The sequence below is a fragment of the Pecten maximus genome, chromosome 3 (genome assembly GCF_902652985.1).
Source record: "Pecten maximus chromosome 3, xPecMax1.1, whole genome shotgun sequence".
In the NCBI taxonomy this organism is placed as follows: domain Eukaryota; kingdom Metazoa; phylum Mollusca; class Bivalvia; order Pectinida; family Pectinidae; genus Pecten; species Pecten maximus.
In genome coordinates this window covers 2,858,773-2,872,427 of record NC_047017.1, presented here as the reverse complement: position 1 = coordinate 2,872,427, position 13,655 = coordinate 2,858,773, and the positions used below count along the sequence as shown (strand labels likewise).

The following is a 13,655-nucleotide window of genomic DNA, read 5'->3' as shown; positions in this document are numbered from 1 at the left end:
ACCCGAAGTCTTCCTCATAGGAGTGAACGCACAACTGATAGCCAAATATGAGGCAGTGTCAAGGGGAGATTCGGTTTAAAGAAATTTGTTTAGAATGAGGAAGATAATACCCAAAACGTAATAGAATCATGCAATTGGGACAGCTGGTACAATCTTTACGCCATATTTGCCGGCTGATCCACTGTACTAAGCATACAAAACCCTATCTACGACCTCTATCGTCAATCTTTGATTTGGATATGCCTCCTCTATAAAATTGGAAGAGAAGATATCAGTAGTGTGATTGATATCATTATGACGCTGAAATAACCACAGTAACCACCTACCAATCTTCTATTTCGACATGGAATATTCCGGTGAGGAGAACCATTCATTTTTATTTTTAGTAAATTGATACTGAAATTAACAAAATTTCAAATTAAGTTTTAAATCATTAAGATAAGGCTACTGTCACATAACTGATATTTATACTTTAATACTGAAGATATATATTTAATCATCGAGTGTTGTAACGGGGAAGTTTCATCAAATACAGAGTCGTATGTGAAAAGCTTATGTTATGGACCGGAAACAGGTCATAAATCACCACGAAAAATCCATAGAGCATGGATTTGGGAAATGATTTATTTTGTTCTTAATCGACCAAGTTGATTTTTTCACAAACGAATGCATGCAGGTTTATTTAAATTATTTTATTGAATTATAAAAAATATTTAAAAAAAAGTAAAAGTAGAACAGGATCAGGTGTTCTGGAAGGAATAGCGTCTCATTCTTCGTACCAACCTGTGTATCTCGAGACCTTAAGTGTGATGATAAGTTTCCTTGTCCAGTAGTCAGCATCTGTCACATAAATCGTGAGAATGGGAACACGTCCTTGAATATCGAATCGAATCAAATGGGCCATGTAGACAAGAAATATCTTTAAAAAAGATAAACGGCATACTTTTAATGTTGGTGGTTATAATGTAAAACTGCTGGTAAAATAAATTAACGAACCAATTAATGAATGCACAGTTTCAGCACGGATAACAAAATTATATCAGTTTGAATCATTTTTGGTGATAATTAGACTGCATTAAATCAGGAATATGATTTTATTAATGTGTCATTTGAAAATATACATCAACTTATTCAGCTTGCATTCAATCTTTATTTTGTTTCGTCGGTAACTGCATATCTGTATTTTGCATTTACCGCTACATTGACCAATCACATACTTCATCTTGACCAGTAACGCCACCTGTCGCGTCATATCCGGGGCCAAAAGAAAATGATACGGCTATGCCGAAAAACAAAAGCAGTAGTGTTACAATCAAGAAAGGGAAAATTAACAACTTTGAAATTGAAATAAGCTCGCTTATCATACAGCTTAACTGTAAGCTGTCTCTACTGGTTACGTTGTAAGTAACGAGATCGAGGTAAGCGGCTGCTGTCAAAAACTATGTAGTGTCCTTGATTTCAAGTTCTCATTATGGTATATATAATCGACATAGTCCACAGAGTCTGGTACGAGGCCGATATAATTGCACGTGTGCCTATATACAGGTATGTTTGCGAGCTCTAGTTTAGAAGCTGGGAGAGCCAAACTGTTTTTTTGCTAGGCGATTGGGCGCCATAGATCATGAGTTCAAGACTCGGCCAGGGCACGAATAATAAAATTGTCTTTCTGTGTTATTTGCGTTACTAAGGTATTCGTATATATAAGTGTTGTCACACCATGGTCTTAGGAAAAGTAAAGGTTCACATATGAAACGGACATGAATATGAAATTATAATGTAATAACAATAAAATATAATGAAATAAACAATGAAAATATAATTTAATAAACAATGAAATATACTGTAATAAAAACGAAAATATAATGTAATAACAATGAAATATAATGTAAAAAAATAATGAAAATATTATGTAATTACAATGATTTTTTTTTCAAATAAACAATAAAATATAAAGTAATAAACAATGAAAATATAATGGAAAAAATACTGAAAATATAATGTAATAACATTGAAAATATAATGTACTAACAATAAAATGTAATGTAAAAATGATGATAAGTTGAAATAAAAACAATGAAAATATCAAGTAATAAGAAAAAAGAAATGAAATCATCATCATCATCATCATTCTTTATTCCTCAAAAATATGAGAGTGTATATTACAAGTAATAATAATGAAAGTTAGAAATTATCAGAAAATCATACGATGTACAAATATATCATTAATATAAATTCAATTGTTCATCAAATCATTTCCTTTTGCAGGTGGGTGTATTCACCCTTGACATATAGACTACGTTATATCGGCAGCGTTGAAATAGAGCTGCGCCGCTTTCAATAGAAAACAAGGATGGATAGTATTGCAACAGCAATACAAAGTCCCCTGCCTGACCTAGGAGTGCACCTGTTCATTTCCCATTTTTTAAACTGTTATACTGATCATGTACACCAAGTTTCGTTAAAATCGGAGTAGTACTTTAGGAGGAGTTGTCCGGACAAGCCTCAACCAATGAGGAGCCGGCAGCCATTTTGAAAAATGGTTTTTCGAAAAAAATAAGATAAAGGATGCACAACTACATCTTATACTGAAAATGTATACCAAGTTTCGTTAAAATCGGAGTAGTACTTTAGGAGGAGTTGTCCGGACAAGCCTCAACCAATGAGAAGCCGGCGGCCATTTTGAAAAAATGTTTTTTCGAAAAAAAAAAATATAAAAATATGGGATGCACAACTGCATGTTATTCTGATAATGTATACCAAGTTTCGTTAAAATTGGAGTAGTACTTTAGGAGGAGTTGTCCGGACAATCCTCAACCAATGAGAAGCCGGCGGCCATTTTGAAAAATATTTTTTTCAAAAAAAATAAAGAATGCACAACTACATGTTATACTAATAATGTATACCAAGTTTCGTTAAAATTGGAGTAGTACTTTAGGAGGAGTTGTCCGGACAAGCCTCAACCAATGAGAAGCCGGTGGCCATTTTGAAAAATATATTTAAAAAAATAAAAAATAAATAAAGAATGCACAACTACATGTTATGCTGATAAGGCATACCAAGTTTCATTAAAATCGGAGTAGTACTTTAAGAGGAGTTGTCCGGACAAGCCTCAACCAATGAGAAGCCGTCGGCCATTTTGAAAAATGTTTTATCGAAAAAAAAAATGTGGGATGTACAACTACATGTTATACTGATCATGTATACCAGGTTTCGTTAAAATTGGAGTAGTACTTTAGGAGGAGTTGTCCGGACAAGCCTCAACCAATGAGAAGCCGGCGGCCATTTTATGTTTTTTCGGGTCAAAATGCAATATGCATAACTAGGCACCTGGGGGAACCTACATATGAAATTTCAGGAAGATCCCTTCATTAGTTTCTTAGTAATAGTGATAACCAGTTTCAATTTTCGAAATACAAGATGGCTGCCTGTCGGCCATGTTGTTTTCTGATTGGTCTCAAAATGCAATATGCATAACTAGGCACCAAGGGGAACCTACATATGAAATTGGAGAAAGATCCAATCAGTACTTTCTCAGAAATAGCGATAACAATCTTCTATGGTCAAAATCCAAGATGGCTGCCTGTCGGCCATGTTGTTTTCCGATCAGTCCCAAAATGCGATATGCATTACTAGGCACCAAGGGGAACCTACATATGAAATTTGAGAAAGATCCCTTCAGTACTTTCTCAGAAATAGCAATAACAAACTTTAATGGTCAAAATCCAAGATGGCTGCCTGTCGGCCATGTTGTTTTTCGATCTGTCCCAAAATGCAATATGCATAACTAGGCACAATGGGAAACCTACATATAAAATTTGAGAAAGATCCCTTCAGTACTTTCTCAGAAATAGCAAAAACAAACTTCAATGGTCAAAATCCAAGATGGCTGCCCGTCGGCCATGTTGTTTTCCAATCGGTCCCAAAATGCAATATGCATATCTAGGCACCAAGGGAAACCCACATATGAAATTTGAGAAAGAACCCTTCGGTACTTTCTCAGAAATAGCAAAAACAAACTTCAATGGTCAAAATCCAAGATGGCTGCCCGTCGGCCATGTTGTTTTCCGATCGGTCCCAAAATGCAATATGCATAACTAGGCACCAAGGGAAACCTACATATAAAATTTGAGAAAGATCCCTTTAGCACTTTCTAAGAAATAGCGATAACAAACTTCAATGGTCAAAATCCAAGATGGCTGCCCGTCGGCCATGTTGTTTTCCGATCGGTCCCAAAATGCAATATGCATAACTAGGCACCAAGGGAAACCCACATATGAAATTTGAGAAAGATCTCTTCAGTACTTTCTTAGAAATAGCAATAACAAACTTCAATTGTCAAAATCCAAGATGGCTTCCTGTCGGCCATGTTGTTTTCCGATCGGTCCCAAAATGCAATATGCATAACTAGGCACCAAGGGGAACCTACATATGAAATTTGAGAAAGAGCTCTTTCTCAGAAATAGCAATAACAAACTTCAATGGTCAAAATCCAAGATGGCTGCCTGTCGGCCATGTTGTTTTCCGATCGGTCCCAAATGCAATATGCATAACTAGGCACCATGGGAAACCTACATATGAAATTTGAGAAAGATCCCTTCAGTACTTTCTCAGAAATAGCGATAACAAACTTCAATGGTCAAAATCCAAGATGGCTGCCCGTCGGCCATGTTTTTTTCCAATCGGTCCCAAAATGCAATATGCATATCTAGGCACCAAGGGAAACCCACATATGACATTTGAGAAAGATCCCTTCAGTACTTTCTCAGAAATAGCAAAAACAAACTTCAATGGTCAAAATCCAAGATGGCTGCCCGTCGGCCATGTTGTTTTCCGATCGGTCCCAAAATGCAATATGCATCACTAGGCACCAAGGGAAACCTACATATAAAATTTGAGAAAGATCCCTTCAGTACTTTCTCAGAAATAGCGATAACAAACTTCAATGGTCAAAATCCAAGATGGCTGCCCGTCGGCCATGTTGTTTTCCGATCGGTCCCAAAATGCAATATGCATAACTAGGCACCAAGGGAAACCCACATATGAAATTTGAGAAAGATCCCTTCAGTACTTTCTTAGAAATAGCGATAACAAACTTCAATGGTCAAAATCCAAGATGGCTGCCTGTCGGCCATGTTGTTTTCCGATCGGTCCCAAAATGCAATATGCATAACTAGGCACCAAGGGGAACCTACATATGAAATTTGAGAAAGATCCCTTCAGCTCTTTCTCAGAAATAGCGATAACAAACTTCAATGGTCAAAATCCAAGATGGCTGCCTGTCGGCCATGTTGTTTTCCGATCGGTCCCAAAATGCAATATGCATAACTAGGCATCAAGGGGAACCTACATATGAAATTTGAGAAAGATCCCTTCAGTACTTTCTGAGGATTAGCGATAACAAGAATTGTTTACGGACGGACGGACGGACGGACGGACGGACGGACGGACGGACGGACGGAGGGAGGGACGGACGGACGGACGGACGACGGACCACGGACGCAGGGCGATTTGAATAGCCCACCATCTGATGATGGTGGGCTAAAAATACTGAAAATATAATGTACTAACAATAAAATGTAATGTAAAAATGATAAGTTGAAATAAAAACAATGAAAATATCAAGTAATAAAAAAAAAGAAATGAAATGTTATTACAAAGAATGAAATATAATTTTATAAACAATGAAATATAATATTATAACAATGAAATGTAATGAAATAAACAATGAATTATTTATGACACCTCGTACCGGAGTTGATGTTCGGCCGTGCGTGACCACTATCGGCGTAGTCTACACCTGGTCAAGCTTGTACACGGACGTATTTACATACCTCACTCGCGTGATCGTAGACTACACTTTCCATTGTTGGCAATATATAGATATTGAGTATATAACATTGTATATTCTGTCATCTTGCACAACAAAATATATAATGTAATAACAAAAACAGTAAATAATAAGCAGAAAAAGATTTAAGTAACACGTGTTAATTTTAATGTTATATCCCGTACATATCAAACAAACAACTTGCAATACAAGTTGAGGAGACAAAACGTATATAACCTGATTGTATATGCTTGTATGTCTTTTTTTTTTTTACATCACCTGTTATGACGAATTATTTAGGGCATGTCCCGAAGAATACGCCTGAGTATTTTTCCTGATGGTGATTTTGGAATTTCCTCCAGGAATTCAACTCCTCCTCTCAGTTTCTTGTATGAAGCAACGTTTTCTGTCAATACGTAAGAATTAATTACACAGTACTTGGCTACGCAATATTTATTTATTTTGAAAGATTTTCCATGCTTTTAAAATCGGTACAATATCTATCTCCTAAAAGAAATGCATTTCAATTCGATTATATACTTTATAATTAAATTTGTCGATTTGCATTATAAAATCGTTCATAATTACTTCTGTAGTTTTCTTCAATAAACACTATTGTTGTCGGTTTAACCAATCGCCGAAGCATCTCGTACTTTGATATATCAAACTTACCTTCGACGAATTTCGATATATCTTCTGGGGTGTACTTGCTGTTTGGTTTAGGTACGATGTAGGCACGAGGGATTTCCCCAGCCCTCTCATCTGGGACCCCTATTACTGCCACGTCCTGTACCCCGGGATGACTCAGTAATACATCCTCAAGCTCTGCTGGGGCAACCTTTTTTCAATAATGAGAAATAAAAAAACATACTGATTTCACACATGACTAGTCTATGTATATCAAATAATAAAAAAAAAGTTGTAAACTAATTACTCGGTGAGTATCGAACTTCGCACGAGAATATGTCTTTCTGTCATTGTAATTTAGCTACTGTATAATAATTGTTTTTGTGGCTTTATTTGTAAATATAAGATATTTAATTGCTTCCAAATTGAATATCACATCATGAGTGGTAAGGTAAGATATCGCCATTTCGTCACATTCTCAAAATAATAATATTCAGGTAGAAAACAATAAAGTTATTTTTTGGCCTAACTGACGTATCCACACATGTCTTCGTGCAATAATAAATATGTATGAAATATATTTCATTCCTGCCAATTTTATGTATGAACCTTTATTTGTCCTGAGAACGCATAGTATAATGTACCAAGATCATGGGGTGATAACGCCTGTTTCAAAATAAGGATCGTCGAACCCCATTTCAATATAACATCGGATGCTGCAAAGACGACTTGCCAACTCAAAAGCACAAACCTGCAGCCCTTTGTACTTGATGAGTTCCTTCAGTCTGTCTGCGATGACGAAACATCCGTCCTCTCGCACGTGCCCCAAATCACCTAGTGGTAGACATAATATCCTCCTGTTCTAATTAGTTATGTTAGGAAGGATTATATATTAAAAGAAAGTTAGAGATCAAATTGTAGAGTTTTCCCGTTAGAAAGCGATAATCGTAAATACAGATTTATTTCTTTTTTTCGTACACTGTCCAATGTTGAGTTGACGTTAATGTGAATGAGGAACAAACAGATGACATACCAAAAAGCATATATGATAAATCTCCGTTAAAAAGAAACCCTTTACCTGTATACTTAGCGACTGTATTAAACAGTTAAAGCATTGAATACCAGATTTATATGGAAAACTTCGTCGACGAAGTACAATACGCTTGCACTTCCTAAACGCCTGGTCTTATTCTTGTTCGCTATCAAGTGACCTTATTTTGAGAGTTGTGGTTCGAATTCCACTTTAATTTTTGTGTTTCTGTACCTGTGAAAAGCCATCCGTCCTTGATCATTTCTCGTGTAGCCTCCTCGTTATTTAGGTATCCCTTCATGACTTGAGGCCCATTTATACAAATCTCCCCAGTTTCCCCAGGTCCTAGTGCAGCTCCAGTCTCCGGACACATTATCTGGTGGTAACCCAACATTAATACACGCTTGTGCAGTATAAACAACACAATTCGTCAAACAGATGCTTGATATTCATTTCGGTCATTCCTGACCAGAGATTAAGATAGACATCTTAATATAAATGTATGCATTCATACAACACCTTATGCAGGTAATAAAAGCTTGCACATGCAGAAATAGTATTAGACATTGGTATATATTTCAACCAAAACAACATATCATTTACTGATCTACTTTTCACTAAGTTTAATATGTTTATTAGGAATAGAGTTACAAATTGTAACTCATAACACAAGCGTCTGTTTCTGGTAAGTATTAATAGAATCAAGAAGTATCTTTAAAAAAGATAAGCGGCATAGTTTTAATGCTGGTTGTTATAATTAACGAACTAATGCGTTTTAGCAAGGATAACAAAATTATATCAGTTTCAATCATTTTTGGTGATAATAAGAATATTGATTTTAATCAGGAATATTATTTTCTTAATGTTTCATTTGAAAAGATACACCCACTTATTCAGCTTGCATTCAATCTTAACTTTGTTTCGTTTTTAACTGCATATCAGCATTCTGCATTTACCTCTACATTGACCAATCACATACTTCATCTTGACCAGTAACGCCACCTGTCGCGTCATATCCGGGGCCAAAAGAATATTATACGGCTATGCCGAAAAATATTAGCCCCTACTTTAACTAAAGCAACACTTTATGTAGTAAGTGTAGGGGCTAGTGATTTTCTATCAATACTAACCAGAAGCAGACGCATGTACTTATGAAAAAAAAACCAACACATCAGAAATATATATCTCATTAAGAACGTGGAAGAAGTCACTTCCGGAGTATAGATGTAGCCATTTTGTAGACTTTTTCTTACCTTAGCTTTTGTGTTCGGTACTAGTTGCCCGACCGTTCCTAAATGGTAGGGAGGTAGTGTGTCTAATGTAGCAAATGGGCTCAGTTCTGTCATCCCGTAACCTACATTTAGAGAATAAAAAAGTTTCTATTTTTCATCAAGACTCGTATTATCGGCTATTAATATATCGATTTTCAACAATACTGCTTTCAACATAGAGTTAAGACCAATACATTTGATTTTAAATTTTAAACAAGAAATCTAGGAATATTCTGAAAATGAATAAACAAAGGAAAAATAAAAGATAACGAAATAAAGGTGGAAAATGTTCAGTAAGATGTTAAAAATATTTGAAACCTTCAGATAAAAGATGAGGTATTTCATGTAGTATCCAAAGCTACCTTGACAAATCGGATGTTTGATTCTGTTTTCATACTCCAAACACAATGACTCTCCTAATGGAGCAGCTGCACAAACGTGGCTTCGGATGCTTGAAATGTCAAACTTGTCAACGAGTGGATGTCTGGCTAGGAACAGTGCTATAGGGGGCACCATATACAGCAGGGTCACCTAAAACGGATCTCGCATCTGTTAGCACAAGCAAATGGACATAATGAAGTTTTACAGTTAAGTTATCCTAAAATGATGATATAGAAGTTTTGAATACCTTGTGCTGCTGGATAGCTTTCAGGAAGGATCCAGGTTCAAACTGAGGTAACGTGACAATTTTCCCGCCATCTTTTAATATTCCCATTAAAATGGCGATCAAGCCAGCAACGTGAAACATTGGCAGAAGGCACAGAATGGTGTCATCCATCGTGATAGTTAGTTGTGGCCTGTAAACATTAGCGGTGTATAGACATGTTATATATTGTTCAAACCGTAAATTATAACAGGTCCTTAACTGGTTTTAATCAAAATGGTAAAGCTTTCTAGTGTAAACCCGCTTTGGTGATATATTTGATATCAATCATCTTTTGTAGGTGAATGTGCTGAAAACATTAATTGTGGTGATTTTTGTACCTCATAGAATTTCATTCATATCACGCACCAATATTGATACTGATAACGAATGAGCTAATAATTCTGGACTACCCTATAACACCTCGATTAAGTTTCTTTAATGCTTTAATAAGATTTTTCTTTTAACCAAATACATATATATGTAATAAATTTATTTTTGTTTGTTCTTTAACATCATTGTCTGATTTTGACTTGTTGCAGCTTATCTAACTTAACATTGGGTAAATGGTGTCGAAACGTGCACTATGTTCCCTTCTCGAGTTCGATTTGCAGCATGTCGAGTCATTTTGACAATAAAAAATAAAGTTAAAGATTCGGAAGCCAATTTCAATTTTATAAGTTAAAACAGTTAGCCAAGAAAGTTTTACTGGAGGATTATTACAGACATTGTATTAGATAAAATTAACAGAACTGGAACTGTAAAGAAAAAACAATACAATGTAACAATGACATTACCTCGTCTGCTGAAGGTTTGCTATAACGTTCATGTGTGTCAGCATGACTCCCTTAGGGAGCCCCGTGGTCCCACTGGAGTACGGCAGGAGTGCCACGTCCTCGTTCGGATCAATCGTGAGATTCTCCGGGAAACAAGTACCGTCATCGTTGAGCAGACTTGAGAACGATTCATATCCTTCCATTTCACCCACTACTATGATGTTCTGTTTAAAATATATAACGAAAATAGACCTTCATTCATATGATTGCAATGGGCATTAATCAGATCTTTTTAACTTCAGAATTTAGAATGTTATTAAATATAACATAAAACATCATTACTATAATGCATCATACCTTGAGCTTATGTTTTAAAACATTGTCACTTGCAAGAGCTTCTTTGACGTTCGGCAGTAGTGATTTCATCAAAATCACACCGGTGGAGCCTGAATGGCTCAGGTGCCTTGCAAGTTCAACTGAAAGAAACAATGACCCTTGCAATTCGTAGTATATTTAAGGTTGACTGCTTTCTGCAACTGAAAGCATGGGTTGCTTAATATGTATGTTTTCAGCAATGCGCGGGGACAAATAAATGTCTCATTAACAGATAAGAGATATTATCAATCTAAATCTAAATAGTATTTCATGTAAATATTCGCGCCAAAATAATATGCTTATTTATATGTTTGTATCGAATTGATAATCAAACGGTCATTCATGTAACGAAATAATTAGCATGTTTTGGATCTGAGCTTAAGATAAGAGATTGTGACAAAGGAAATATAGTGATATACAATTTCACCCAGCTTATTTGATTTGAGTCTGGGATAATGTGGCTCAATATAAAAAAATTAAGACAATTGAAATGTGAATATCGTAAAGCCTTCCTTCTATTTCTATTTTTAGCTTAGCGACATATTATACATACCAGGGGTGTAGGTAGGATTTGTTGTGGTGAGTATTATGCCTGACGTCACACAGGCCAGTATGAGTATAGCATATTCGGTACTGTTGGTGGAGCACATACACAGTACATCTCCCTTTTTGTACCCCAGTCTATGTAGGGCACTGGCCACCTTTATCACAGCGTCCTTCAATTCTAGGTAAGTGTACAATTTACCTGTATCGTTGTCTACCTGGGAAGAATAATAAAATGTGATGAAAAGGTACACAAAAACATTTTTGCGATAGTATAGCCCCTAATGATGTATCGGACATTATCAATTAAATGGAACTGCGACGAGATATTCGCTTTTATATGCACACACTTTAATGATGCATGTTTTGAAAACATTGCTATATACATTAATATTATTATAATTAAGTCCTTTCTTTATATCGTTAAACTTACAAGTGCCGTTCTACTGCCGAATCTCTCAAGTTTTGGTAAAAGATAATCCGCCAAAGATTCCTCCTTGATGTGTATATCCGGTATGGGACTTGTGTAGATAACATTTCGGACAGCGGTGTTGGAGAACTCCCTGTAACACGGCGGTCTCACGGATGACAATACATTGGGAGAGATTCTCCTCAGACAACCAGTGGACACACAGGGTCGGGAATACGTACACAGGACAGTCGCTCTGCTTACCCAATTACCAAATCTCATCATGATTTGCTACAGATCGTTGGCTGATTTTGCTTTCGGTATTTACATGTATACTAACGTCACACTACCCTGTCTGCAGTAGTAAAGTCCAAAATGACTGCACACTACACATTCGATATGGAATAACAACACAAACTAGGTCACTGCACAGGCACAACGCTCAATCCTTCCAATAAACTGGGCACGCTTCCTACCTCGTGACTCCAGTCAGCTCAGTGAGCAGAAGTTACATTGACATAACTATTTAACAATGGGAATATATTATTAACTTGTCAAATCTCATTATAGTAGCAAAATATAAGTAGCTGTTTTACAGTGGTACAAAAAAGACAGTTAAACAGAAAATAGATACCTGACCTGAAAAGTTTTGCTGCGAGTACCATATGAGTAGTGGGTATGAATTACTCAGCGATACATTGTCAGATGAGCAAGATCCAATAAAACATCGCCAGAATCTCTGTATAAGTTTCCAAATTGGTTTGATAGCATAACGACACGCATATACGAGGGCTGATTGATATGTTGTTAGCCTCGTATTGAAGGAGGTACTAAAGAATGTTCTTTTTATATCCTATATAGGGCCGTGTACCCAAGGACTGGTCTCTTTTGATTTGTTTATGTCGACGAGGTAGCACTCTAAAAATAACAACACAAGCGGCTTTTGCAAAATGGACAAAATCGGTGAAAGAGCAGTGATCCAATATTTGCAACCCCAGAAATGGGCAATTAAGTTCATGATATTGTTATGAGTGACAGACGAGTCAACGAGGATCTTGCAATGAGAAAGCTTTCGGCCCGATGGGTACCAAGACTGACAGTTGATCAGAAGCACACCAGGTGCACGTTATCGCGTGCTAAGCTTAACCTTTTGGAGGAAGATCCTGCCAACTTTCTTCATTTTTGTCACCATGGATGAAACATGGGGCCATCGTTTTACCCCAGAGGCCAAATAACACTGGCTCTCCCCCGCCAAAGAAGGCAAAGACTGTTCAATCAGCTGAGAAGGATATGGCCTCTGTTTTCTGGGATGCAGATGGTATTCTGCTGATATATTTTTTCCAAAAGGGACAAACAATCAATGGCACATAGTATGCTTCACTTCTTAGGCAGGTACTGGAAAATAGTAAACTTAAGCGCAGCGGAAAGCTCACTAAAGGTGTGTTATTCCATCAGGACAATGCTCCTGTCCAAGTCTGTCAATGCCATGGCTGCCATTCACGATTGTGACTAAAAATTGATTGAGCATCCGCCTTTTTCATCTGATCTCACTCCATCAGACTTTCATCTGTTTCCAAAACTGAAAACAGCTATTTCAGGCACCCACTTTCAGTCCGATGATGACGTCATTCATGCAGTGGATGACTTTCTGAACAGCCAAGAAAAGGAGTTCTATAAAAGTGGCATTAAGGCTCTTAAACACCGCTGGAAAGTGTATAAATACTGAAGGGGATTATGTTGAAAAATAATACAATATGTCCGACAAAATTCAAATCCTTCATTATGAGGCACACAACATATCAATTAGCCCTCGTATGTAACACATACCTGGCAAACATCATTCGACCAAATGCAAATAATGCCGTTAGACATACTAACATATCTTATGTAATTAAGTTGCAGTGGTAGTATTATATAATTGATATTGATTGATGTCACTTCACATTGTATATAGTTAATATGAAATGTATACATCTGTACACACCGTTCGATTATTGATTGTCACCAGATACTGGTACCTGTATCGGGTAAAACAGGTTCGTCCCGACAGTGATCGAAAGACACAGGTTACTCTGTTTTAGGAAAATCTTTGTGTGTGTGGTTGACAGTCCTGAGATACATTGGACTAAAGTGTCTCATCTCAAGTAGTACAAA

At 36.5% G+C, this 13,655-nt stretch overlaps 1 protein-coding gene across 1 annotated transcript; it reads right to left on the bottom strand.

The window, feature by feature from the left end:
• Positions 1-6,087: 6,087 nt before the first annotated feature.
• On the bottom strand, positions 6,088-11,939 carry LOC117322957 (probable 4-coumarate--CoA ligase 1). Its single transcript, XM_033877927.1, has 11 exons — positions 11,526-11,939; positions 11,103-11,310; positions 10,532-10,650; positions 10,196-10,398; positions 9,384-9,552; positions 9,118-9,286; positions 8,738-8,838; positions 7,719-7,860; positions 7,206-7,288; positions 6,500-6,665; positions 6,088-6,233 (listed from the first exon to the last, which is right to left on the bottom strand). Exons 1-11 carry the CDS (start codon positions 11,784-11,786, stop codon positions 6,124-6,126), a joined length of 1,731 nt encoding a protein of 576 aa, XP_033733818.1. The 5' UTR covers positions 11,787-11,939; the 3' UTR covers positions 6,088-6,123.
• Positions 11,940-13,655: the final 1,716 nt, after the last annotated feature.

Coding starts and splice junctions, on each gene's coding strand:
- LOC117322957 (XM_033877927.1), bottom strand. CDS start 11,786: ATGATGAGATTTGGTAATTGGGTAAGCAGAGCGACTGTCCTGTGTACG. Junction 9,287..9,383: donor AAGCTATCCAGCAGCACAAG/GTATTCAAAACT, acceptor GATCCGTTTTAG/GTGACCCTGCTGTATATGGT. Junction 6,234..6,499: donor TATATCGAAATTCGTCGAAG/GTAAGTTTGATA, acceptor ACGTATTGACAG/AAAACGTTGCTTCATACAAG.